The sequence below is a fragment of the Carassius gibelio genome, chromosome B7 (genome assembly GCF_023724105.1).
Source record: "Carassius gibelio isolate Cgi1373 ecotype wild population from Czech Republic chromosome B7, carGib1.2-hapl.c, whole genome shotgun sequence".
NCBI lineage: Eukaryota > Metazoa > Chordata > Actinopteri > Cypriniformes > Cyprinidae > Carassius > Carassius gibelio.
In genome coordinates this window covers 33,483,307-33,511,105 of record NC_068402.1, presented here as the reverse complement: position 1 = coordinate 33,511,105, position 27,799 = coordinate 33,483,307, and the positions used below count along the sequence as shown (strand labels likewise).

Genomic DNA, 27,799 nt, shown 5'->3' with positions numbered 1-27,799 from the left:
TTGTGAAAGAAAACGCATTCAAAAATGTGGGGGAGTTTCACAAAGAGTGGACTGCAGCTGGAGTCAGTGCTTCAAGAATCACTAAAGACGTATGCAAGACATGGGTTTCAGCTGTCACATTCCTTGTGTCAAGCCACACTTGAACAACAAATTTTGCATTTCCTTTGGAAATCAGTGTCCCAAAGTCTGGAAGAAGAGAGGAGGGGCACACTTTTCTGAGATACTGAATTTAGGATTTTCCTTAGTTGTCAGTTATAATCATCAAAATGAAATGAATAAACATTTGAAATATATCAGTATGTGTGTAATGAATGAATATAATAAACAAGTTTCAGTTTTTGACTGGAATTAGTGAAATAAATAAACTTTTTGATAATATTCCAATTACATGACCAGCACCTGTATGCAACTTTTATTATACTGCTGGGCTTTCATATAGTTTCAAAGCTGACAAAGATATATAACCAAACCCAAAAATCATGATTAGTTGAGCCAATGCATTGAAATACAGTTTAAGTTTGATTCTGAAGGAAAGTGGCTCTTCAGGACCTGGAATGCCTAAATGAATGTTAATGCAGGGATGGCAACCATGAAGTGAAGCTGTATTTTATCACTTTGGTGTCCAGAAGTAAAATTGGGAAATGATCCTTATCACAATGCCCACAGAACCTGATTTCACCAAGTGTGACATGTTCCTAGGATAAACAATATTGTGATTAACCAATTTTATCAGATTTGAAGAACCAGTTCATAGTTTTTATGAAGTTTAGGCTTACAATCAGTGTTTGGTGCTTGTACATCATTGTCATTATTCTATACTTTTCTCTGATTCTAGAGTTTACTCATGGTTTAGTTTAGGTTCAGCTGTAGGGATATATATAATTTTTTGGATTAAAATATTGTTCCAGGGTCAACAAAATATGTTGACCTAGGAACACATATGACTCTGCAAAATCAGGACGTGCCACAATGGGTTAGGTGACAACAGCACCTACAGGACATTTTTTTTTACAGCTGTAAAACATGATGACATCCAAAATGCCCAAAAGAAACCCTGAATCAGACAAAGTAAATAGCCTTATAAATTTGTCTTTATTATTTTCAAGAAAGTAAGGCTAAGTGGTATGGCCAAGACCATGCCTTAAGGGACTCTTTATAGCTCTGAGATCCTATAGCTATATTCTCTGCTTTATTTTTCCCCCAATAATATTGCAAGACTACAAAACTACTAGCCAATTAAGTGTGAGTTTCCATGGTAAAATGGCCAAATCTCCATCAGTGGAAACATGTTGGTATTAAGACACACTTTACAAACAAGTGGTGGAGTAATAACCTCTGCTGATCAATTAGAGATTGTTATTATTGTCAGACCTGTATAAAATACACAAGTAGAGAGCTGTTCATTTTTTAATTGCGTTAACGTGCAGTATGTAATTGCCAGACATGGTCCATTCAGTCAGCAGTGTTCTCCAAAAATAATTTTTAGCTGATCTTAAAAATGTGGCACAGAGGACTACATCACTGTTTTTGAATCCCTTTGTGTCATTTTATTTGATGTTACAGATTTACTCACTCTTCAAACACCGCGCTGATTGTTTACACACTAATATATGTTTATAAGAAATGAAAGAGATTGGAACATACTGCATGTTTCCTTGCATATTGTGTCCAAGAGCAAGATCAATGCAAGTCAACATCACGCTAATAAGAAACTGTACTTCAAACCACAGTCCAGGTGTTGCAGTTCCAACCACACAACTCTGCAAATGAATGTTTGTTGGAAGTATGGATTCAAAAAATAGAATCATTGACTTTATCAGCAATGACAAACTGAAAGCATAGTTGGTTAACAATGCTTTTGGGATAATGGAGAAACTCCACCAATAACAAACTACCAGAAAAGGCGGATTGATCAAAAAGTATCAGATTTAAAGCTTTTTTTTTTTTTTTTTTAATGTTGTGTATACTGATGGTTCATCCATACATCAACCAAATGCTTGAGACCTCCTCAAATCATGCTCCAATGACTTACAGTGCTTGTAACAAACAATATCTTTGCCCAGATTGAACCCTATGTGCATTTCTTTTGGAGCCTAAAACATTATCATTATTACAAGCAGCAAATGATTGCCAAACACCATTATTGAAGCCCTCTGAACACCAATCATTATAGGAGAAGTCACCATCCAGGTAACAATGTTCCAATTCTTAAATAGTTTTCAACCAAGTTAAAAAATTTGCAGTCTGATACAGAAGGCTAAGAGACCTGAACAATATGAAAGTGCTAGTCATTAATTTACAGATATCAGGCATCACTGACAAGTATCCAATATGCTACATTTGAATACACTTTTGACACCTTACAAACACCTCTGGTTGTTTGACCAAGCAACTTAAAAATCAAGTTCCTTGGCTTATGTACAATATGAGATTTGTTTTTTGTGATGAAGAAAAACGTTGACACCACTGCCAGAGGTATAATCTTGAAAAGGCCCTTTGGCCCATACAGTGACAATTTTAATATTATGTCTCAATTTCAATTCATTAGCCCCCGTAGTATGCGTGTGTGCGAGCTGCTGTTACAGTATCCCTTGAATTTTTGGATTCCGTAAGACAACATTGTTCAGAGCTTTATTTTTTCTTTTTTTTCCCCCACTTGCTTAGCGTTCAAGTTCTTGGTTTGTTTTCCCAGGCATCAGTTGCGTTTGGTTGCCTTCCCACATCTTCTGGTGCTGTTTAAATTGGATAGTCAGATTGAAGAGTGAGAGAGAAGAACCAGTTCTGGAACCACTACTTCAGGAAGCAACACAAGTGTTTTCATTTCACTACATTCAGTCACAGTTAGAAAAGGGAAGGGAAAGAGAGGACTCAATTCATCCCAGGGGCGCTGCCACCAAAGTTGAAATTGGATGGCACCACAGGATCTGCAAACTTGTATCCTCCGTGCTTCTCAATCATCTTCGATTCTAAAAATCAACAGGAAAGAAAACCAAAAGTGGGATAGAAAAAAAATCAGGAGGCTGAACAATTGGATTACATTTTGGCAGCATATTAAGAACACACATTAATCTGGATAAATTTGAAAATGCATCTTTGTTTTTCTCTTAATGTTGGTATTTTAACCACACCAAAATGCATTTTTTTTTGAATAGTAAAAATTTTCTTTTTTTTAATTTATTGCGTTGTAGTGTAGATGGTAGAAACAGGTTTTCAAAAAAATAACTACGATAAACTACATTTGGTTGTGATGCATTTTTATTCATATTGTACAACGCATTGTTGCGCCGATCCAGGTTGTGCCAAATTGGCTTAGGACTAGGTCTACAGTGAAACATTGTGATGGATGATGACATCGTCGGGGGCTGGGGTTGGCCTGATGCGTTAATCTGTATTGAGAAAGCCACGGAAAACAGATGACGCATTTCAAGGAGCCACTAAAGGGACATGGATAGCTGTTTGCTAGCAGTAGCTTGTTACAATAGAGTAAATAAAATTTCCAATTAACACAAAGAAAGTAAGGACAGATGACTGGGGACAATGGAGAATGACTTGCAGATCCTGAAGACCATAGACAAACATCTAATCTTCTAAAATGTGCGCCAAGTACTGGCGCGCCGTAGTATACACAGTTACGTGTAATCACCAATCTCGAAAGTAAAAGGCTAACGTGCATTCAAAAGTGGTTTCAACGACCTATATATTAAGTACCCCCTTTTAGTACCAACCCTACTGCTGTACCTAAACAATGTACTGAATGCTGATTTTAGGTGGGACCTAGGCCCCGTCCACACGGAGACGCGTTTCTGTGAATACGCACAATTTTTTTATCAGATAGGCGTCGAGTCCACACGGATCCGGCGTTTTCATTAGGTGAAACCGCTATTTTTTGAAACCGGGTCCCAGAGTGGATAAATTTGAAAACGCCGTCTTTGCGTTTTCGTCTGGACGGCTAATCCGTATATTTTCTGAAAAGATGGCGTCATCAACCCACGTCTCCCCCCTAGTCAGACACCTCTACGTCACGTAACAGCAACAAAAACATGAACAAGCACTGAACGATTGTCTTTATTAACTAACATTAACACTGATTAATAAATGTATTGTTCCATGTTCGTTTGTGTACCACGTGCAATGTTTATGAGCATAGTCCAAGTCTTCTTCTCTGTTTTTAGTGTAACTCTGTGGCAGAATTACAGCGCCACATACTGGTCTGGCATGTATACTACATCATTATGCAGTTTTGTGTGGACGTGGATATTTCTTGAGACGAGGAAAAAAAAGATTGGATTGGGGTAAGCTCCGTCTCCGTGTGGACGGGGCCCTAGACGCATGAAAAGTGATGTCAGTGTGGATCAGTAAATTTTGGACTAGTGTGGACAAGGAGTTTGAATCAAAAACACCTTCAAATATATCTAGATTAATAGCCTCTTTTCAAAGCCCAGCATAAAGTATGTTTTTGGTCCAATGTCTTGCCAAAACTACACAAAATTAAATATTGGTAGAATGTCAAGGGGGAAAAGTAAGTGCTGTGCAAACAATTACTCCATCAGCTTTTTTTTCTTTTGCCTCACCATGTGCTGCTTGTCGCTGATCTGCGAGTGTTGCAATATCCTGAAGTTGTTTTCTTTGTTCCTCATCGAGACACTGTGTGAGTGCTTGGTACCATGCTGGGTCACGGGCCTGGACATCTAGAGGAAAGAGAGCAGTCTGTCAGTAAAATACCCTTTTAAAGGGGCTCATTTAATTTGTACTATATGTGAAAGCCATACTCTGGATTATGACTTTGAAGATCTGGTATTCATCAACAAGGTTGTCCTCGTCATCAACTGAGGTCGTATAACTCTCAAGAGCGGTCTCCTCTGCGTCATCTTCCTCCCAGTCTTCATCGTCACCGTCCTCTCCTGCTTGTTTAGCGAGCATTTCAAGGTATTCCTGGCCTTCATCGTCTATGTCGTCTTCATCACTGCCTAACTCGACTGCATGGATACACAATGAGTCACGTCAAAATTACAGTTCATTACTTTGAAACGACAGCAGGAAATAAAGCAACTTAATTGAATATACCAATTTACTCAATTCGACATTCCATTTTCAATTTAATAAATTAACTGGAAGACAGACAAGCTTAACTCTTTATCTGATCCAACTCCACATTGGATTTAATTTCAGAATTGATACATTTCAAAATAAACTAAAATTAACCAAGTAGTGTGTGTCTATATAAACACCCCACTAAAGTCGGCTTTATTTCTTTTTAGTATCATTTGTTTCACATAAGGTAAAAAAAAAAAAAAAAAAAAAAAAAAAAAAGGTATGCACTATCCATATTGCAGTGTACAACTGACTAAATATCAATGTAACCAATATCTAAAAATACTCATTTTATTCAGAAGACTGAAGATTTGATGAAGTTCATTTACCATTCTCCTCTTCCTCCTCTCCATCCTCTGCATCGTCATCATCGTCGTCATTCTCATGTTCAGCCCTGCAGGCGTAGGCCCTCTTCAGGCCATTGAACAGGAGAATGGCTGCGGGCAGGAGCTGACCTGCGACCTGATTGACAGCCTGTGGCCTCTGATCAAGATCCATTAGAGCGCACAGTCCCAACACGCACATCTTTCGATCGTGGAGCCTGCAAACGATACAAATCACATGTTGCAATGACCAGAACTTTTGTCCTGATAAATGTTTGAGCATTTTAGGTATCATTGTGTACCCAAGGAAGCAGTCGATGTCTTTGAGCCATTGGGAGATGAAGTGGTTTGTGATTGGCTCGGTGTTGTTAGGGAAGCGCAGATTCTCCAGTGTGTTGAGGAGCAGGGGAGGACTGTAATAGAGAGCAGCGATGGCCACCTGCAGACACATGGTCCTCAACTCGCTGGTCTTCACTTCACGTGTCAAACGCTCCAAAGTGGTCGTTACAAACAAGGGTACCACCTACAAGAACAGGAACCAAGATTAACCTTTTCATTACATTTCCATTATTGCCAATATGTTTTGTCCAATATGAGTGGTCAAATCCCAGAAATTAGCATTTTAACACTTTCAGTTCCATTGTCAAAGTCAATGGGCCTCATTCATGAAACATTTGTAATGTATCGTCAGAGATTTGAGGATAAGAGCACTGCAGTGGACCGCGCTTGATTTGAATACAAGAACACGGTTTGAAATGGATTAGAAAAGTGCAAGTAAAAAATGTAATAAAAAATTAATAGGGCCTTGTGTAGGCTACAAAGAGGTTTAATTTTGCCACAGAGGAACACAACCTGGGATTGCCTGATATAAAGAGACGTAGTCTCCAAAACAGAGCTCCCCACTTGCGCAATACAGAAATATTTACTAAAGTGTCTTATTTTTGTCAACCTGGCAGCAACCATGTGCACGCATGCTGTCTCCTCTGTGCATAAATGCACCAGCTTTCTGAAAACACTGGTTAGCTTGCAGTTTAGTGATCTCCACTTATAATACATAAAAAAATTTTTATCAAGTGTTCATTTATGTATTTTACCACCTTTGCAGTGTTTCTCCATAAACAGTGTGGCTGTGGATATAATAGGTTTAGAAACAATGTTACTAGCTCCTTGTTGAGAATGTAGCTCTTCAGCGATTAATCTACTTTATTGATAAAATGCGGAGCAGCACTAAAAAGAATGTCTGCGTGCATGCAGCGTGATCTTGTGACTAATTTGAAAATACAAACTTCTTATGTATTCGAAAGTTTACGTCAAAACAGCTTTATGAATGATTACACAAATTTGTTCTGCTTGTGTTTCATGAAAAGGGTTGGGTACCGAAACCCGGTACCAATATGGAACCGGTATGCACTGAAATAATTAAGAACGCATATTCCGGTGCCTCTTAAATGCCTGAGCAATCGTTTGAAATATTTGTCCTGGTTATTCGAAATGTACACAAGAAGCATGGGCGTCGCTAGGCTTTATAAGCAGTGCTATAACATTTAGCTCCATAAAGTCTCAAAATAACTCAAATTCGTGATCACCTCAGATTCAGTCCGATTAAATTTCATATGAAAACGGCAGCAGATCTGTCTTCTCTCTGTCTTTCAGCGCGCTCTCCAATCCGCAGACCACGGCGGAGCAGTGCGAGCGGACTCAAACACAAACAGAGGACACAAGGTGTGTGTTTATCGATAGATTTTAAGAATATCTGTATCTGTGCGGTTCTTTGTCATAAATAGTTTACAAACGGTCACGAGGGAGCAATCAGTTTCTCATCTACTGTAAAGTTTTCGCTCTGATCACCGCTCATCACACTATAGCGGTTTCCTCCAGCGAAAATCGAGCCCTCAACACACACGAACGCATACTTTAATTCATACTTTTTTTTAATATACTTAATTTAATTATACGTAATTTATGCATTCACTAGATTATTATTCAAATTAATGGCAAAACTAATGTTTTGAAATATAAACTGGTATTTCCTACTGAAATACTTCAGCAAAAGATATAAATAACTGTCTTAAAACTCTTTTTCAGGGTGAAAATACTACTGTGCCTAAGACTGTACTTTACAAAAGACATTGTTGTTACTTTGTAAAGAATGAGCATACAGTCAATCACAGAACTGATTAAAGACAGTGTCAGACAGCAATCATTTTAACTAAATATCAGAGTGATTGACAGATACAGTAGAAACATTACGTGTGGTTTGTATTAAATAATGACCCAGATCATGAAATACATTTATTAGCCTTAGAGAAAGGGAAGCTTGGGAAATGAGCATCCAATGAGTGTGTGAAAGCTATGGATTTATTTTAAATCTTATGAATGTTATCCTTTTTAGGCTTTTTACATTTTATTTATTCATTTTTATAGAAGTTCCAATTAAGGCACTGGTACCGTTTTAAAAGTATCGAAATGGCACCGGTATCGAATAAAACCCAATCAATACCCAACCCTATTCATGAATGAGGCCCACTGTTTATTTTTATTTTTATGGGTTTTTGGTTAAATGTCTGAAATAAGGTCTGTGGTGCATATTGTAACACGGACAATGTTCAGGAAACAGACCTGGTCAATACCACGACCTTTGCACTGTAGAATGATGACCTCCAACAGCTTGGCCGCATGGCATTCTGGGTCCTCCCCTGGGTCTTCTGACAAAATCTGATTGAGCACACAGTCATATCACCACAGTTTCTTCAAACTACAGTAAAACAGTACAAACCCTGAAGCAAAGCCTAAACCTAACCTAAGCCCATATCAAGTAGTGCCCTTACATTATTCAGTACTTTCTTTATACATACATTGTTACATTGTTATACAAACATACAAAAGTGCACTGGACTTCACTTTTAGTTTGCAATGAAGTGGCTGTACCTTTTTGCACATATTGTAGATTATTTCAAGGTATTTGGTGTCAGACAGGAGTGTGTCTGTGTCAACTGTGATGTAGTTATGGAGAAGTGGCATCATATCTGAAATAAAAAGCACACGTGAGAAATTATTTTAATATCTATCAGTTAAAGTAAACAATTCTCACACTTTTCTAATTCGTGCAATCATCTGACATTATTTACAATTTAAAAAGGAAGTTAATCAAGTGAACATGCAAAGTAAATGCCAGACACTGCACTACCTGTGAAATAGTCAAATCCGTCTTGTTGGAAGACCTCATAGACCAGGGGGAGCAGCTGCCACATCTGAGGGGACACCTGTTGACACGTCAGACTGTGGGCCAGGGACAGGATCTCCTCGTAGAACTCTGGGAAAATTAACCCAAACCAATCAATACACAACCAAAAGGTCACACAAAACAGGTTTGTCCATAAGTGTGTGAAACTCACCCAGGACATGCTGTTGGAGGACTGTGCCGATCACCTGCAGGCAGATGCCCTCTAACTGCTGGGTAATCTGAAATCAATCAATCAGCAGTTAATGCAGAGACATCTCTCCAATCAACATCTGAATCACAAATAAATACCACTAATGTTTGGCAACTGCAAAGCAAGCAAGTACTGAAGAGTATGTTCAATGTGCTATCTGAGAGTGCGCTTGTCTTATTTCTCTCCAAACTCCACATGGTTTGATATCTTTGATAAACGACTCATACATTTTTAAACAAGCATTCTGTTCAAATTCATAGCAATAGGATTAGCATGAAATTGCATACAGTGCAAAAAAAAAAAATATAATATTATTATATATACACACACACACAATTGTTTTTGCACTGTATGCAAACTTTTTTTTAATCTGGACTACAACACACCCTAGATATCATTTGAACACTTTTGGATTCTTTATTGTTAATTTAAACTTTACATTGGTATTTATATTCAATAACACTTTGTTAAAATCTAAAGTGGCAACTCTGTTATTTAATGAGCTAACACGAACGATGACTTGTATTTTTTAACAAATATTAATAACTTCTGTAGCAAATGTAGCTATTGCTCTATGTGAATGTTAATGGTTAATTAACAAGGTCTTATTGTAAAGTGATATCTATGGGTCGAATGTTCAGTTGTTTTTGTTATAAGAAAAAAAGTTATTTAACCTGTTATACTGTATCATGACCACTTTTTTCAAACTAAATTTCAATACTAGACAATACTATATACCGTGATAAAATTTTATACTTGCATATCCCTATCCCCATCTATAACTATATCTATATATATCTATCTATATCTATATATACATACACAAATAAATAAATAAATATCAATTTCTTCAAGGCTATTTAAAGATGCTCTGCAGCCAGTGAGGCACATTGTCAGAAGTTGGCAGGGGGATTTTTTATGTTTGTTAATTCAGCAGGGTGCTGCAGGCTAGAGGGACAGGAAGAACTTCTGCAGTCCATGTTTCTATTCTCACCTCTTTATGGTCCTCCACTACACTCAGCAGTGTGTCAATGGTGTTAAGGATGCCCATGGCAGTCACTGCTTTATCATCACCTCCTTCCTCATCAGGCCCTGTCTGGATCACCTGGTTGAAGGTCATGGCCTGGGAGAGAGGAATCAAGCAGGAATGTTTACAAGATGATTCACAACAGCTCTACTTGTCTTGTCTGATTGATAGTTTATACTTTTTTAGCAAATCAACAGCATTTTTGTATAGTAAAAAAAAAAAAAAACTATTGTGAAATCTCAGATTTTTCATAAACTAAACATAAGATTACATTTTAATGCTGGGCAGTTTGACCAAAAATATATATCACAGTATTTCTTCTAAATTATACCGGTTTCACAGTATGAGACTTTTTTTTGTGCATGACCGGGTGTTAACCACGTTTTCTACTGATTGAGAGAGGAAATACTGCAGTAGATTGACTTGGAATGCCCTATTTTACTGTCATGAGTGAATACTGTAGAAGGAACTCACACAAAATGTTGTTAACCACGAGTCACTCACTTTACTCCTTTAATCCTGATTTATACTATTTTTAATATTGTAACATTGTCTGATAAAATCAACATGAATCTACACTAAAGAGGGGCAGTGTGGTTTTGGCTTCATTATTTTTTTATCACTAAGTAACAAACCAAATGCATGTTAACAGATATGCTCATATTTATAATTCCAAACAGTCAAGCAGAGACAGGAAACGCTGTTTTGTACTCATTTACTGACGAGTCTGCTGCAGTGTTGACTCAATAACCACAACTGTATTTAGCAATAACACTCTTTACTGCTCAAACACATTCAACTCCCTCAGCTCCGTATACAAGACTGAACTGCACTACAAAAAACCCGCGCTAACCCCCAAAATGGTGCTCTTCGCACATGCGCAGAATATAAAACATAACTTAACAATCTCCCCTTTTTTTTTCTTTTATGCAAAACTAGTTAACAGAGATTTAGTTTGAATGACTAAACATTGACAAAACATAAGAAAATCATTGTTAGATGATTTTAGTCTAAGTTGGCAAACGCCTGTGCTCAGAGCTTTCAAAAGGCCAAGTGCTGATGCTCCTTTTTTTGTTAAGCAGTTAGCTAGCTGCTCTTTGGTGGCTGACCACAAGATCTGCTGAACAGTTCCAGAGTGTATGAGCTCCTTCATACTGCTGATTTCTAGGCGCAGTCTCTTTTCGGTGACAGATTTTGTAGATTTGAGAGCATCGAGAAGGGAATGATTGTCTGTTATACACACAATGGGTAAGTTTTTGCATGAGCAGTCACCAGTGGTAATCTCTGAGTAGAATGTAGCAAGGAAAACAGCACTGTCAATCCCATCTGCAAGTGCCAAAGTCTCTCCTGCTAAGGTACTCCGTACAACCCTCCTGATGCGTTTTGACTGCCAGGATATAGGTGAGAATTTTCCATTTTCTCCCATAAGAATGATGAAATGTCCACCCTGTGTCCCGCCATCTGAAAGGTTTCCCATCGAGGAATCACTGTACACCACTAACTTAATAGAACTGTCTTTCCCTAGGTACTGGAACCTCAAGGTGACCTCTTCTGATTTTAGTTTTCTGATGAGTTTATTTGCACAATGCAGGGTCTGAACAGTAGCATGTTTTGTGTTATATGCCAAAATGGATATGTCACACATTATGTCCGGTCTGCTTTGCCTGGCAACCCACAATATTTGTCCAATCTTTGATTTCAGCATGTCCATCTCAATGTCTGTCAGTGAAGCTTCACGTTGTGTTGCTCTGGTAGAGTCCAATGGAATGGGTTGCAGATTTTTTATGTACGTTCCTTGTTGTACATGTATTTCATTCTCCAGAGAGTGTACTTCTATTCCAATATAGTTGAAACTGTCATGCTCTTCCCGTCCAACTTGAAAGGCATCTTTCAACTGAGGAATGATATCTGTGGAGAATGCATCTGTACCACCCCAAATAAAGTCATCCACGTGAGATGCAAGAATTCCCATCACTTTGCAGGAATCATCCAGCCAGTAAAATACAGCTGGATCTACCTTTGACACTGTAGCACCCAGTTGTTGCATTGTGTCTTTCACCCTATTATACCAGAATAAAGAAGCATCTGTTAAGCCATAAACACATTTTTTTAACTTCCATATAATTTCTTTGCTCTGCGCTTCTTTTGGTGGCCGAATGTAAATGTCCCTGGTTAACTCTTTACCTTGTAAAAAGGCTGCTTTAATGTCCATGGAGTTTAGATGCCATTTTTTCTGACATATGACTGCCATGATCATTTTTAGAGACTCTGAACTACAAGTAGGTGAGTCTTTGGGAAGGTCTTGAGTGTTTGTTTCTTCAAAGCCTCTCGCAACAAGTCTAGCTTTAGGCAGAACTCCAGCAGTTGTTTCTTTTAGTGTGCACACCCATCTCGTGGAGATGCACTTCTGCCCTTCATCTTTCACTTCTTCAAAGACGTAATTTCTCTTCCAGGTGTTGAGTTCTGTATTTTTTGCAGCAATGAAGAGATCATCATGTACTATCATTATATCATCCTCATTGTAGTCAGTGCTCAGCTTAGAATGTTCAAATGGAATCACCTGAACACTGTCCATCTGTCCAAGATCAACTGATCCAGTTGTCCCAGCAATTTCCTCAGGCTCACTGTACTGCAAATTATACCAGTTCTTGTGCTTTCCAGTAGCCTTTCCTGCTCGGCTGAGGATTTTCCCAGTGTGGGTTTGTCCACTTTGATTGTCGATGTATTTCACCGTTTGGCCAATTTTTAGTCTTAGGCCTTCACAGCTCATGGATGAGTGTGTTTGTGTTATCTGGGATTGATCAAGATTATCTCCTCCTGGCAGCATTGATGTATGAGGTTCACTGTTATCTTCAGCATTAGTAGGTCCATCATTTTCTGGTGTCACTTCCTCATTTTCACTTTCAGTGTCACTGAGATCTGCTGCTGGCGTTACTGTAGGATTTTCATATGTTTTCATTTGTTCTCTTTCTGTCTTCTCCAGTTTTGTTTGCGGATCATCCACCTTTCTTAGTCTAGACTGATGCACCCTAACATAGGTTCCGCCGTGCCTGACAAATACCACCACACCATCTTGGCCTATTACCACACCTGGACCTTTCCACTCATTACAATCTACTCGCTTATAATACACTTTGTCCCCCGTTTCATATTTGTCATGAATGGGCCGCAGTTGCTTACGAAGCGCTCTTCTGATTCTCTCTGAGCATTCAGCTTCTGTGAATGCTTTTCTCATTGCATGTAGTGTTGTGATTTGTTTAGCTATCCAAGTACTCTTACTTGTTTCCATAGCAGGGGGCTTATCAGTGAGGACTGAAGGTAGATTTGGGTTCTGCCCAAACACCAACTGGTAGGGACTATAACCATGGACATTGTGCAGAGAGTTTTTTGCCATTAATGCCCAATCTAGAGCTGTCTTCCAGTCACAGTTGTTGTCCCTCTTCACTTTCAGCAAAATTTCAGTGAGGGTCTGATTGTGCCTTTCTAATAGGCCATTGCTCCATGGACTGTATGCTGCAGTTGTTTTAACTTCAATGTTAAACTTTTCAGCCATGTCCTTCATTTCATCATTGTTAAATTCACCTCCGTTATCACTAAACAGTCTGCATGGAGGACCATGAACACTTATCCAGCAGTGAATAAAGTGCTTCACTATCTCTTTTGGATTCTTTGTGGTTACAATACTCCCTGTACTGAAGCGTGTGAAGTGGTCAATAGCGTGCAAATACCATACTCCTGGCTCAAGCTCATGTAAGTCCACAGCCACAGTCTCATTATAGGCTGATGCCATAGGCAAACCCACTACAGGCTTATGTTTTGGCTTGCTGTATCTGATACATGTATCACAGTTTTTAACAATGTTCTTGAGGATTGTGTTGCTTTCATCATCATGATTACCTGAGCAGGCCAATAATTTTTGCAGTCTATCAGCTGAAGCATGTCCAAATTGTCTGTGTAGTTTCAACAGTACTCTCTCCTTTTCTTTTGTTGTCATGTTTTCTGTCACAGCAAGAATTTCATTTTCATTTTGTGTTTTGCTCTCACTTGTCTCCTTTTCACCCAGATGACTGTCATCTCTTAAGTTCACACAATAATGTCCTGAAGATGTCAGTTCAAGCTTAACAGGTTGTTTAAACATGGTTGCTTTGTCATTTGCAATGTCAAGAACTGCACTTGCTCTTTTCAATGAAGCCTTGCTTAAGAGCATTGGTATATCTGCAGGAACAACTTCTGTCTCTATTTTGCACTTGGTATGTCCTATTTTAACTGGAATGGTGACTTTCCTTGTGGAGTGAATAACTTTGCCATCACCAAATCTGAAAGGTCTTGAACTTTGTTTGTCATCTATTTTCAGTAACTCACTCTGTGGCAGCCCACTTGTATAATCATCAAGCCATTTTTCTCCACACACTGTTCTTGTACAAGCTGTGTCAATCACAGCTGATCCTAAAGCCTCCACCATGAAGATTTCTGTGTTAGACAAGGATTCATTTGAAAACAAAGTGATGTTGCATTCTTCAACATTATCTTTAAGTCCTTCATCTTTTGTCAATCTTACATGTTCTTTTTTGTTTGGACAGTCCTTTGCCCAGTGATAAGTGCTTTGGCAAATTGCACATTTTGTTCTTCTCCCATATTTATCAATGGGGTTTGTGCCTTGAGCCACGGTTTGGGGTTGTTGTGTGGTGTTTGACTTATTTCCCCGTTTACCTGAGTATCTCGTGTAATAGGCAGTGTCACTATCTGCGCTCTGCAGTGCACTGTCGCCCTCTAGTGGTGAAGCAACGTTATCTCCAAAAATTCTTTTCAAGGCTGATTTCATATCAACGAAAGAAACGCTGGGGCAAGCTGTAAGCGCTAACTGTTTATCTTTAACGGTAAGTCCGGCAGTATCTAGTAGCTTGAAGGCTAGTACGGCATCTGGGAGCTCCATTTTGAACTTACGTAGCCTGTTGTATCGATGTTCGAACTCGACGATGTATTCCACCATAGAAACGCCGCTTTCTCTTGTGATCCGGTCGAACTCCGTGTACGCCTCATATTGTCGATCTTTTTCTTCTTTTAAAAACACAGAGTCCAATTTCGTTATAAGTGTTTGCATTCCAGTGTCTGCATTTAAATCCTCAGCGGAAATTTCCAGTGCACTCTCCCTTGCTCTGCCCGTTAGTGACAGGGTAACTGCCAAAGCTTGTTTCTTTTTGTCCAAGTCGGTGACACGTCTCCAAATTTCAACCTCATTTTTCCAACTTTCGTACGCCGTCTTCTCGTCAAACGGCGGGGGATTTTTGTAATTTCCAGCAGCAACCATCCTCTGCTACCAATGTTGACTCAATAACCACAACTGTATTTAGCAATAACACTCTTTACTGCTCAAACACATTCAACTCCCTCAGCTCCGTATACAAGACTGAACTGCACTACAAAAAACCCGCGCTAACCCCCAAAATGGTGCTCTTCGCACATGCGCAGAATATAAAACATAACTTAACAGCAGTATGGCCAGGTTTCAATAAACTCTTCCATTTCAAAAATACAATTCTTAGAACTGTTACTTCATGTGTCAGGCTTTGTGGGTTGAAATGAATATTTAAAAGGCTATTACCAAATGCTGGGTCATCTCTACAGCGATTGGTGTGACCTCCTCACTGTACTCGCAGATCATCTTCTGAATGACGTTGGTAAGATCATCATTCTCAGTCTCTCGCACAATTTGGAGGAGGGCCTGCATCACGGGCCGGATGTGGGGGGTGATGTAATCTTTGGCTGAGAGGAAAACCAAACAAAGCCATCTCAAATTCAGCAAATGCAAGAGGAAGGAATTAAACAGAAAGAGAGAAACAATTGAGTGAAATCTTACCTTTCTCCTGATTGCTGATGAGGACCTGGAGGGCGATGGCAGCCTCTACTTTAACAGGCATCTCGTTGTCGTTGATCAGACACAGGCGGGTGAGCTCGAGGGCTGTCTGCAAGTTCTGGTCAATCTTGAACTTGACCTCGCAGAAGTAATGAAGAACCCAGCAGGCCTAGAGACAGAATTACAATGAACTAAGACGAGTTGACACTTTGCAGCACTCAAGTCGCTGCTTCTATCTAGTGGTTGAATTCTTCTTTAATAAGAGTGCAATGAGCACATCTCTCACCCGGGCTCTCATGTAACCCAGCTCACTGCGGAACAGAGGGAAGACATGATTCTGCAACATGAACTCCATCTGGTCTTTGTAGATCTTCCTCTGATGGGAGAAAAAAAAAACATCAATACAACTTAACCAATGCTGCTTTTTAAGTGTTTCCTAAACATTATAGCGATTTCAGAGCATCTAAGCACAAGAACATGCAGAAGAACTCTATTTGAAAACAATACACACAAAAAGTCAAAAAGCCTGTCTTGGCGAGCATCTTCAAACATTTATGCCTTAAGTGAAGATAAACTAGAAGTGTATCATTACACTGGATTGTGAATTTGGTCTTAAAGTGACAGCAGCCCAATATTTTATGCACAGATTATAAAATTTATACTCCTGAATAACACTGTTAAAACTAACAAAAAAATTTAAAGGACTGCTTTATCTTTTTACTGTACTTTTGTACTGCTGCTTGTAAAATTCACTTCTCTTCAATATTAGTTGAAGTGGTTTTTGTTGTAGTACCGAGTATATGTCGAGCTCATTTCTTAAAATACAAGTAAAAACAGAGGAGATTTTCTATTATATTATTAACTGCATTATTATATCTTAATAAAATCACCTTGAGAAGAATCTCAGCCAGCGAGCCGATCATATGAAGAGCACCATCTTTTTTCCTGGGGTCACAGGCCGGGTCTGTTAGGATCTGATAGCAGAAGCCCATTGACTTCTGCAGCACCTGTTATACAACAAAGGTGGTTAACGTAAGATTCAAAATACCACAAGCTCCCATGATTCTTGTCATGTGTGGGTTTTGTAGGAGACTATGGAGGCTGGCCAGTGGTGGATAGTCATTTAGACGTCACTGGGCCAGTACTATGATCTCCAGTGGATCTGTGGCTGTGAGTGTGGTGTGAGAACCGTCTCACAGCCTGTAAGACACAGACCGGAGACGGCACTAAACGCAGATGGACACTACGCACACCGTCCACTCACAGCCAATTTATAGGCTGAAACACAAACTCCCATGGTGCTTACACAGCAGAGAAAGCTTGTGCACGAATACACAAGATCCAATTTAAATGTGGGACACTTTCAAATCGAGCAAAGTAACCCTAAACTAGTGTGACATCAAGACATGGACAAACATAACTGTGGATACAGAGTGAATGGGGGCAGAAAAAGAATCAAGTTATTAAAAACATGAGAATGCATCATATGATGCTTTAAAAAAAAAAACTTTAGAAAGTAGTGCAGCATGGCTTATCAAGCGCTCTGGCACATTTATCTGCCGTTAAATGCATTTGGAAACTGGTTTTCCCCTGTGCATTACTTCCATTTAACTTACATTCTGTAATACATTTTGCATAAAAGTTTGTCCTGAGAGGAAGCGAGTCTCTGTTACACAGGCTTCATGTGCAGAAGGACTACATTCAAAAGGCCTTGAATGTATATACAGAAAATGAAATGTATATGGAATATTTTAAAACGTTTAATTGAGCAAATCACATTAACTGCTTATCAAAATAAATGTTAGTTGCACCCCTTAAAATAAATAAGGGACACAGCTCTTTGAGATGACGGAGAAGCTCTTTCCACCTGGCGTCAGAAGCATCCAACAGTTCTGTGGAAGGAGCCGCAGGATGCTGATTGGATACATGAGGGTTGGCAGTAAGAGATACACAAAACTCAGCCAAACACAGTCACATCATGCCAGATGGTGCCTCCAAACACCCACCTCCTTTCTTTTGTTGCAAGCGGTGAAGAGAAGCGTCTGAGCTGCAGTGGAGGGGGAGATGAAGTCTTCAAAAACATCTAAGAGGAAGCAGAGAGATTATGAGCAGATCTATCAGGCTTTGGTCTTCTTCTCAAAGAAACATTTGGTTGTCCAGACAAATAAGGTGACTCTCTAACCAAATTTCATGCGGATGTACTCGTAAGGGTCTTCCTGCCAGAGCTCTTCATCGCTGTCTGTGTAGCACATGAGGGGGAACACCACGTCCTGAATGATTCCCTGAAACCACATACATTCAGTTTACCAAAAACTTGGATTAGGTGTGTGACAATACGAGCAGTGCTTTACAGTAATTTTACACTGGTTACGGAGGTTTTCAGTTTAGACGTTACATTAGATAAAACAGCATTTTAGGGAAGTCTGATTTATTTCTGAATCAGTTCTTCTGAAGGGTGTTTTTCAATCAATCAAACATACTGTCTGATTGATTTACACTTCAATCTTTTCTTCAATTTGCTACTAAATCACACAATCACTGAAGTTGGTCAGTTCATATCTATCAGCTCGGACCGTGATAAAAGCATTAGCAATTAATCGCAAGAGAAAAATATGATGCCGGTATATCCTTATACAGGAGACCAAAAGGCACCCTACACCCATAACTCAAATTTCCAGTAAAAAGTCAGACTTCTCTCTCTAACGAGATATGCTGGACTTCACCAATATTTCATCCACTTAAAGTGCTCCTATTATGCCATTTTTAAGGTTGCTTATATTGCTTCATCAGTCTCCTAAAACAAGTTTACATCACAGGCTTTATAAAAACATGGACGTAGTGTCCGTGACGTCAACCGTAGACTCCTGAAGAGCGTTTTTGAAGCTCAAAGTGTGCAGAGCTGGCCATCACCAACTTGGCAGCGTGTCACTGTCCTACTCTCCCAGACAATCGAAAGTGGGCAAAAAGGTGGGAGCTGGTTGCTGAAGCCACACCCACCTAGCTCAACAGCGGTGGGCGTGTCAAGTGACCACGCCCTTTATGCAGAACTTTAAGGCTTAATATAATTTAAACATGAGTTATAAAAAAAATTCACCCACCTCACAGTTAATGAAGGGCAAAATTAGCTATATAGACCAAAATAATTTTTTGAACCAGGCTGTAAACGTTTTTTTTCTGCCGTAAACCTCTATGGGAGTCTATGGGACTGACTCCCTTTTGCAGCCAGTCTCAAGCCGCCAGTCGATCAATTACAGTTTTAGTCACTTCTTTGTTGGCTTCACGAGAGAGAGCAGGAGGTTGGCACTCGGTTTACATGCATGCAAGGTCAAAAAACATTTTTCCCAGAAAATATATTTAATTTGACCCGATTTCTAATGAAACGCCAACTGACATGACAGATAGACAGCGCTGGAGACTTGTCAATACATTAAAAAAAGATTGTATGGATTGTAGCTTACCAACTCAAGCTGGAGTCTGAAGTGGTTTATTGACAAGAGACTGATTTACAAGCATGAGTGGAGCAGGACATTTCTCAGTGCTAAGTGTCAAGTGTTGACAAGTTTGTGGTAATTATGAGATGTGATCAAATTTACTCACAGCTTAGGACATGGCGTCTTATCAAAACAATATGTTAACCACACATGGTAATTTCTCAACATTATGTTAACCACACCACACAAAAGGCATAATAGGGGCACTTTAAACACTACACCCTTTTTTACTATTAACTGCACTTTTACACTTTTAGATGTTTCTATATCTATTCAATTCTCTTTTTCAAAATGCATCAAAGAAAGTGCATGTGTCACTACCTGCATTACACTGCAATTTTATTATATTTGTCCCTAATACTTTGTTAAAATTTCCTATAACAAACATATAACATGTACATACTTGGATGTGTGGCTTTAGGTTCTTCCAGGTAACAGCGTGTGCGATTCCTTGGTTGATGTAATTCAGTGTCTGCTGTAAGACTCTGGGAGCCACGTATTGCTTTTCCTTATACTGATACAACACCTTCAACAGTACCTTTCAGAAGCAAACAGTCAAAGGTCAACAGTTATCTCAACTGAGCATACGTCATGTCAACAACCCACTGAAATATCTACTGAAGTCTCCTGTTTACCTGCTGTGCAGCCACGGCATAACCCTTGAGGAAAAGTTCTGCAAACTCTGTGTACTCTTTGGTTGTGTTGCCAGGGCTGCCATACCTTGGGGCAAAAACATGCATGAAAATCCAGCAACCATTTGAAAAACACAAGACCTACAGCTGAAAATAACTACTCAAGTGTTTCCAACTGCTCAGCGTGGGCCAGGATTCAAATGAACAATGAGTCATCTGTGAAAGCTTTATCTTTAGCATTCCTGGGAGGAAGTGATGTTATGTTAGTACTGCACCTTTCGAAGAGCCGGGCGAGGATGTGAAGCGCCCACTTCTTGCATTTCCACCAGGGCAGCTCCGGCCTCTCGTCTTCATCTACCTGAAGCGTCTCCTGCAAAGCCACACACACACACAAGCACTTCAGAAGATCAGAGCGACATAACTTAATGCATAATATAAAAAAAAAAGTTGAAGTTGAAATTGAGGAACATTTCAAAACCTAGGTATTTCCTTCACAGTATACATTATGCAGAAAAGGTAGTATGTTTTTCTGAACATAGCCATTGATTCATGATCTTTAGATGGCGTTTACTGGATCTTGTAGGAGACTATGGAGGCTGGCCAGTGGTGGACGGTCATTTAGACGTCACTGGGCCAGTACTATGATCTCCAGTGGATCTGTGGCTGTGAGTGTGGTGTGAGAACCGTCTCACAGCCTGTAAGACACAAACCGGAGACGGCACTAAACGCAGATGGACACTACGCACACCGTCCACTCACAGCCAATTGACAGACACTAAAAGACCATTAAAACCAACGCTGCAACTATATTAAACTCCCATGTGAGCCCCATCACAACATCTATTATAAACATAACATCCTTACCGGAGGAACATCTCTGTCCACCACAGTCTTCAGGATCTCCATCCACTCTGTAAGAATCTGCCGATTGATCAGTTCCAGAGGAAGGTTGTACTGTAAAAACAGACCAATCAATCCATGAGACCCAAAGCACGAAAGCTTTATTGTGGAAAAGCTGTGAGCTTCTTTAGTACATGTATCAGAAGTGACAGTAATACCTGGAAGAGAGCGTAAAGGATCTTGAAGATCTGTTTCTGCACAAGGACAGACTCGCTGGAGGGGTCCGGCAGAAGCTGTATGAATCTGTCCTTCAACATAGGCATAAAGATCTGCATTGCAGCGACCAATGGCTGGCGCTCCTCAGGCTTCTTATACCTTACAAAAAAAAAAACAACAACACGCAGACTTTTATCAGGACTCCACATCGGTGGTATAGTATGGCTGTTCGCACTGCCTGCTCAAATCCTTTTTTGGTAAATCAGACTCAAATTGGTTGTGTTTTAGTATATGTGAACCACTCCCCAAAAATAAAATAAAACACACCAAGCCTGATTAATACAAACTCAAATTAAATGGTTTGAAAACGAAATAGTGAGATTTTTTGGAATATGATAAATATTCAAATATATAATGTCTATGCGTAGATGCAATAAAAAAAAAAAAATGTATTTGCAAAAATGAGTACACCTACCACAATTAAATCAGTAATGTGAATGTACAATATAACAATCTAAGCAACCGCAAATCAATTCAGAAATCATGCTCAGATTGAACACCACCTGTGAGTGTTTCACGGCTCTTACTCGTAATTCTTGACCAGCTGGTAGAGGCACAGCAGGATGCCCAGCCAGCAGCCACTGTTATCAGACTGCAGGTAAAAGCCGATCTTGTCCACAACAGCCGTCCATCTAGCGGGGTAGTCATGCTTGATCATGTGGTGAATGCAAGTTGTGAGTTGCACTCTGTGAAAGTGAGAAGAAAAGGTTATAAAAGAAAGTGATCCTTCATCCCCCCCACCGTGTGTACATTTACCGCTGTGTTACCTGAGGCGCTCTGGGGACTGGATGATGGCCTCCACTATGTGGTCTCGGATGAACTGCCTGTCCTCTTCTGGGATGTTACTGGTAGGCCCTTCGGTGTTTGCATTATCTCCTTCACTCCAGTGCTGTGTCACCATGTTCTTCAGGTAGATCACACCTGAACAACAACAACAACATATGTCAGAGAGAGAAGTCCTAAAAGCTATGCATGGATCACAGGGACAATTGCAAAAAAAAAAATTCAGGAAAGGTCACAGAATTTGGTGATTTTTTAATTATTAAATCCAAATGACTAGAATCATAACCATCAAAATGAATCCAGATAAAAAATAAATAAAAACAACACAGAAAACATAACTGCAGAAAACAAAAATAGTATGAGTGGCATCAATGCCTTCTATTCTGAACGCATCTTAAAACTTGTTGGCCTTGAAACCTAGCCCAGTTCGCGCAAAGAAAGGATGAGGTTAACACGCTCTGTTTGAACACCCATGTGATGTCAAGAAAGCCTGAGCTATGTCAGGCACTCAATGCAGCTGTGCATCCGTTGAAAAATCCCAGCAGGTGCACCTGAGGACTCTCCAGAGAGCAGCTTTTCATATTTAGAAACACTTGGCATCTGAGTAAAAAAATTCTCACAGGCAGCCAGAATACATTTGTAAAATTCAGATCTCAGATATTTGTAAAATTCATAAACTGTTTTAGCACAGTTGCTGGCACAAGTGCTGAATTTACAACCAGCATTAGATGATGGAGGGGACGAGTTAGACCAGAGACAATCAAACAGCAGACTGATGGCTGACAGGTTCATAAAGCCGGAAACCAGTAATCTTGTCTGCTGCTGCAGAATCAGCAACTCCTCTCATGCCTCCCTTTCTCCCTAATCTAATGGTGTTATCTGCAACTGGGCATGTGAACACCAAACTTCAGAACAGCAGTCAGGCGATGGTTCTCTTTAAACGGCTGATAACACTTTGAGCAAATCCAGCCACTTCACAATACTAAATTGAATAAATTTAAGTCAGATGATGTCTTGTATGCAGCATAATGCAATAAATAAAATCCCTGAGTGGAGTACACAATGATTCTTGCCTTTTGTAAAAGTTTTTCTTGTAAAAACCGTAGTTTACAATAACATTTCCAAAAAATTAACCTCCCGACAGTTGTGTTCACAGTTACAAGTTTTCTTCAGGCAGTAAATGGAGTCCTTTGAAATCCCCTGTAATTTTTCACATTTTCTATTGCATTTGATCTAGATTCAGTTTCAATGATTTAATTAAATAAAAATCATCAAAAAAGCAGGTCTAATCAATTGAACATCATAAAAAAAAAAATTCCCTTCCGAAATTCCGTTTTATTTCTTTCCCCCAAATCCATTTTTTACGATTATTTAACAAACATTTTTCATCCTAAACAATGGCAATTGATTAACTGTACAGCACTACTCCTTGATTTCTCATTCTGCTTTATATTAAATTGTTAAAGACTGGATGTCAAAAAAAGGTGACAAAAGAAAAACAGCTCTCAGAAATAAACTGCACACATCAAGATCTTTCAATGTAAAGACAAAATATTTGAAGAACGCACTGCCAGTGCACCTCCTATCTCAGTTATGAACAGTGTTTTTCTTTATAATTACCATTTGTAAAATCACAAAAGACAGTCAGGCTATAGAAAAAAAGACAGAATGCGATGAAAAATTGTCATGGAGCAGCACAAAAGCAATTTCAAAAGCAAACATCCACCCACTCTAGGACTATACAGACTGAATTATACATTTGTGCTACAATTACACTTTTGTGCCAAAGTGTGTATTTGTATTTTCTACAGCAGGCCATCTAATAACCATAAATAGGAATATAGAAAAAATTCCAAATGTAGCAACTAGGCCCTTGAAAACACAAAGTGACAGAATGTCTCAGCTCTGTGTCAACATATGACATCTGATGCTAAAGACAGAACAGGGACAGTCACAGATTGACAAAGGAGGAGGTTTCAGTGTGCAGTTCATCGCCTGAACATGCCAAATGGTATGACAGCAGCATTGAGACTAACACTGGTTTCTTCTGACGAGAGGATGAGAAAGTAGGTTTTAAAGAGCCATAACCGTACCTGCTTGGCGTACGGGCAAATCCAACTGATCAGTCATGGTCACCTGCAGTAGTGTAGACAAAAAGTTCACCTGGGTATGGCCCTGTGGAGAAGAAAACAAATCACAAATGTAAGAAATGCACAATGTAGCATTTGACTGAATCCAGTTCATTTAAAGTATGGTTTGGGTTCTTATAGATTCATTACAATTCAGGTGTAAAAGTGGATCAAGTTGCTAGAAAATTAAGTTTGTGGTAACTTTGGTTGTTGTTAAAAGAAACTGAGAAATATATCTTTCCCCAAATGCAGCTGTTGTTCTTCAGTGTGCGGCATGAAACAGACTTTATATTAACTGAAAGGATGAACTGTTTACAAAGAGACCTGTATTGCTCCACTGAATAAACCGAAACAGTGTTTCAGGGAACTCCTTTCAAGTTCACTTCCAAACGAACACCAAACATACTTCTGGCCTCTGATACCGAACACCAGAAACAGACAAAATGCAGTAGTCAGCGAAGATTTCTGTGGGAAGAACCACTGACATCCAGCCAACTTGACTACAATTTATGAACTCACACTAGACTCTAAGAAAAAGTTTTATCTAGAAAAACTTGATTAATTTTTTTTTCTCTCCTATGAATCATACAGTTATATATATATCTTTTTACATCCTCGCTTGCTCTCATACATGAGAGAAAAAGCATCACATTTCACAAAACTAGGCAAAAACAAAAGACTTCCATCCAGGCCGATGGGCTGGTCTCAGGTATTGTCTCGTGTTCCTCAGGTAACAACTACTGTATACAGATTACCACTAAACTACTAAATAAACTCAAGCACCTAGATACCACTCAATATAAGTTGTCTAACAACCTAATTAATATTGATTCCTTTCATTTGAAGCAAAGCAAGCAAAAAATCAGATCCAGTGATGGAAACTGCCAAAAGGGTGTGCTCTCAAACTAATACACATCACACAAATCAAGAGCAAGGCTCAGTTATTAGAAACATTACTTTAGACAAGGATGCTAAATTTCAGTGAATTAGATCTATTAAATCTTCATCGCTCACAACCCTGTTCTTTGAGAATCTGCATTTTTGTAACTACTTCGTAATGAATGACATTTCATGACAAATCTGCTCTAACTAGACAACTTTGCAGTGGAGCTACCCTTACATCACACAATTTGGCGTTAAGTTGTTGGCTATTTACACAAAAAGTACCATGGCGGTGTTTACATGACATATGACAGATGTAACTTACCAACGTTTTGGGGTTGGCACCTCAAAAAAAAAATACCAAGAACAACTACTTCTGTAACAACTATTGAGTGTCAATAACGGTCTAAGTTACTAAATATAGCCAACACTTAACTTCAATAAATTTTCGATGATTAACTTTAACTACAAACGTTACAAACAGTACCGTAATAACGATTTATGTATTCTTTACGGAGTATAGCTTACTGGCTATGTTAGCTATTACATTAACTAGAACAAACAAATGAGATATTTATCTGATTATCATAATGTTATCATCGGACACATCGCTGTAGCTTGTACCACAGTACTTATAAAATACTGACGCAGCTCGCTAAAGTAACGGGGCTAAAACACGAGTACAATAGCGATTTAACACATCAGTGAGCATCGGAATCTGTCGCTGTGTTGTTAAGATATGCTCATCAGTTATTCTAAAAGTTAAGTTGGTGAAAGGATTCACGAAAGAGAGAGCGAGATGACAACAAGCCTTCTGCCTCATGTTGACACGTGAGACTAGCGCCTAGCATTTCCCGCGCTAGCACATTAGCGCACTCCAAATAAACCGCTTAAACATACTCCGACACATCCAGGTTTGCCCTTAGAGCATAGACACGTATACAACCTCGTGTATTCTAGTCACCTTTTCAAAGTCACATTACGTTTCAGAACGGTATCGTCCGTTTAACGCGATCACATTTGCTCGAGCCTTTATCGCGGTGACGTAGTACGCGGACACGAGCTGCTAGCGCGTGCTACAAAACGTTAAAAAATATATGATATTTGGCCTTTGATAGATTATCAACTTACATTATGTGTTACTGAAGGGCTGTGCGCCAACAAAAATGCTTTCAAAAACACATTTTAGCGGAATTTATTAGCGGCTGCAGCCACCCTGCTGCGCCAGGCCCGAGGCGCGCCACCATCATCAGATCACTTTACCTCGTTCAGTTGTCTCTCTGCGGCCTCACGCAAATTTGCGTCCATGGTGCCCCGAAGGGCCTCGATCAAAGAGTTGAGATCCATCACAAGGTGGCGGTCTGGCTCGGATTCGGAAGGCTCGGTGATCTATGAAGTCCCGGGCGCTGCGCACATGGACGCTCGGTTCGTCGTGTACCGGCGCGAAAGGAAGAGCAGTGGAGATGGACCGGATACATCACCAGCGAGCTTCCATTCCGCCTGAGACGCGCAGGGAGTTGTAGTTTTTTTTTGTCGTCGACGCTGCCATAACGTCATGACCTCAAGCGATACGAAAACACATGTTACCATGGTGACTGAGGTTGTGTGTACACAATTAACATTTTTTTTGTGAATTAGGTTCCTTATCTCTGACATAAATGTGTTAATGTATTGGACACGGAGAGTAAATATGTATACAAATACAAGGCATCTTTAGCATTAGCTTTGGTGAAAAGTGTTAAATTAGTGGTGCATTATGAAGGAAAAGGTCATCTTTTTAATGAGCATGTTTGTTGGTGGGCATTACTTGTAGGTTATTTACATATTTTTGATGTGACTTTTCACTCCAATATAATGGAATTTGTTTAAACATCTTAATAGCCTACATCTTACATTTGTATAGTCATTTGATTTTTTCAGTGGAGTGCTATTATATTTATCAATTAATGAATGCTTCTCGAAACCCTTTACAATTTGACATTAACTACATTTTTGCAGATTTTACTATAAGAAAAATCCAGAAAAATAAATAATAATTTTGTAAAGTTGTTCTAGACAGCATGGGTCCTCCAAAGCTTTTAGTGTCATTTTTATTTTCGGTTACGTACTTGTGTGGCTCAAAGGTAGCTGTGAACTCGTTTTTGTATAATTTTTCTTTGCTTTGTGTATGAATTTCTTTGCTGTGGTGGGATATGGTTCACATTGTGTTCAATAGTCACATACTTGGATTTTTTTTGCTTCATACTATAATTTTCGCCTCATGTCGTTCCAAACCCGTAAGTCCTCCGTTTATCTTCGGAACACAGTTATTTTAGATTTAGTCCGAGAGCTCTCAGTCCCTCCATTGAAGCTGTGTGTACGGTACACTGTCCATGTCCAGAAAGGTAAGAAAAACATCATCAAAGTAGTCCATGTGACATCAGAGGGTCCGTTAGAATTTTTTGAAGCATCGAAAATACATATTGGTCTAAAAATAGCAAAAACTACAACTTTATTCAGAATTGTCTTCTCTTCCGTGTCTGTTGTGAGAGAGTTCAAAACAAAGTAGTTTGTAATATACGGTTCACGAACTAATCATTCAATGTAACCGGATCTTTATGAACCAGTTCACCAAATCGAACTGAATCGTTTGAAATGGTTCGCGTCTCTAATACGCATTAATCCACAAATGACTGAAGCTGTTAACTTGTTTAATGTGTCTGACACTCCCTCTGAGCTCAAACAAACCAATATCCCGGAGTAATTCATTTACTCAAACAGTACACGGACTGAACTGCTGTGAAGAGAGAACTGAAGATGAACACCGAGCCGAGCCAGATAATGAACAAAAGATTGACTCGTTCACATTTTCGATGCTTCAAAAAATTCTAACGGACCCTCTGATGTCACATGGACTACTTTGATGATGTTCTTCTTACCTTTCTGGACATGGACAGTATACCGTACAAACAGTTTCAATGGAGGGACTGAGAGCCCTCGAACTAAATCTAAAATATCTTAAACTGTGTTCTGAAGATAAATGGGTTTGGAACAACAT

General features: G+C 39.3%; 1 protein-coding gene and 2 non-coding genes across 4 annotated transcripts; all 3 read right to left on the bottom strand.

The window, feature by feature from the left end:
• Window positions 1–1,522: 1,522 nt before the first annotated feature.
• Window positions 1,523–26,239, bottom strand: LOC127961590 (importin-7). 2 transcript variants are annotated; one of them, XM_052560770.1, is made up of 25 exons: window positions 26,026–26,238; window positions 23,845–23,926; window positions 21,736–21,889; window positions 21,496–21,654; window positions 20,911–21,067; window positions 20,717–20,806; window positions 20,128–20,222; window positions 19,856–19,940; window positions 19,624–19,758; window positions 17,912–18,011; window positions 17,736–17,812; window positions 16,620–16,736; window positions 16,016–16,105; window positions 15,733–15,898; window positions 15,478–15,638; window positions 9,843–9,971; window positions 8,810–8,876; window positions 8,602–8,727; window positions 8,343–8,440; window positions 8,034–8,129; window positions 5,717–5,937; window positions 5,421–5,632; window positions 4,770–4,976; window positions 4,572–4,688; window positions 1,523–2,966 (listed from the first exon to the last, which is right to left on the bottom strand). In XM_052560770.1, exons 1-25 carry the CDS (start codon window positions 26,107–26,109, stop codon window positions 2,869–2,871), a joined length of 3,123 nt encoding a protein of 1,040 aa, XP_052416730.1. In that variant the 5' UTR covers window positions 26,110–26,238; the 3' UTR covers window positions 1,523–2,868. The 2 variants fall into 2 exon arrangements, with proteins under 2 accessions (XP_052416730.1, XP_052416731.1); XM_052560771.1 differs by lacking the exon at window positions 1,523–2,966 and adding an exon at window positions 3,238–3,386 and having other exon boundaries at window positions 26,026–26,239.
• LOC127962759 (small nucleolar RNA SNORA23) lies at window positions 16,810–16,990 on the bottom strand. Its single transcript, XR_008154632.1, has one exon. It is a non-coding gene; the product is annotated as a small nucleolar RNA SNORA23 (small nucleolar RNA).
• LOC127962758 (small nucleolar RNA SNORA23) lies at window positions 20,428–20,608 on the bottom strand. The gene has a single exon (XR_008154631.1). It is a non-coding gene; the product is annotated as a small nucleolar RNA SNORA23 (small nucleolar RNA).
• Window positions 26,240–27,799: the final 1,560 nt, after the last annotated feature.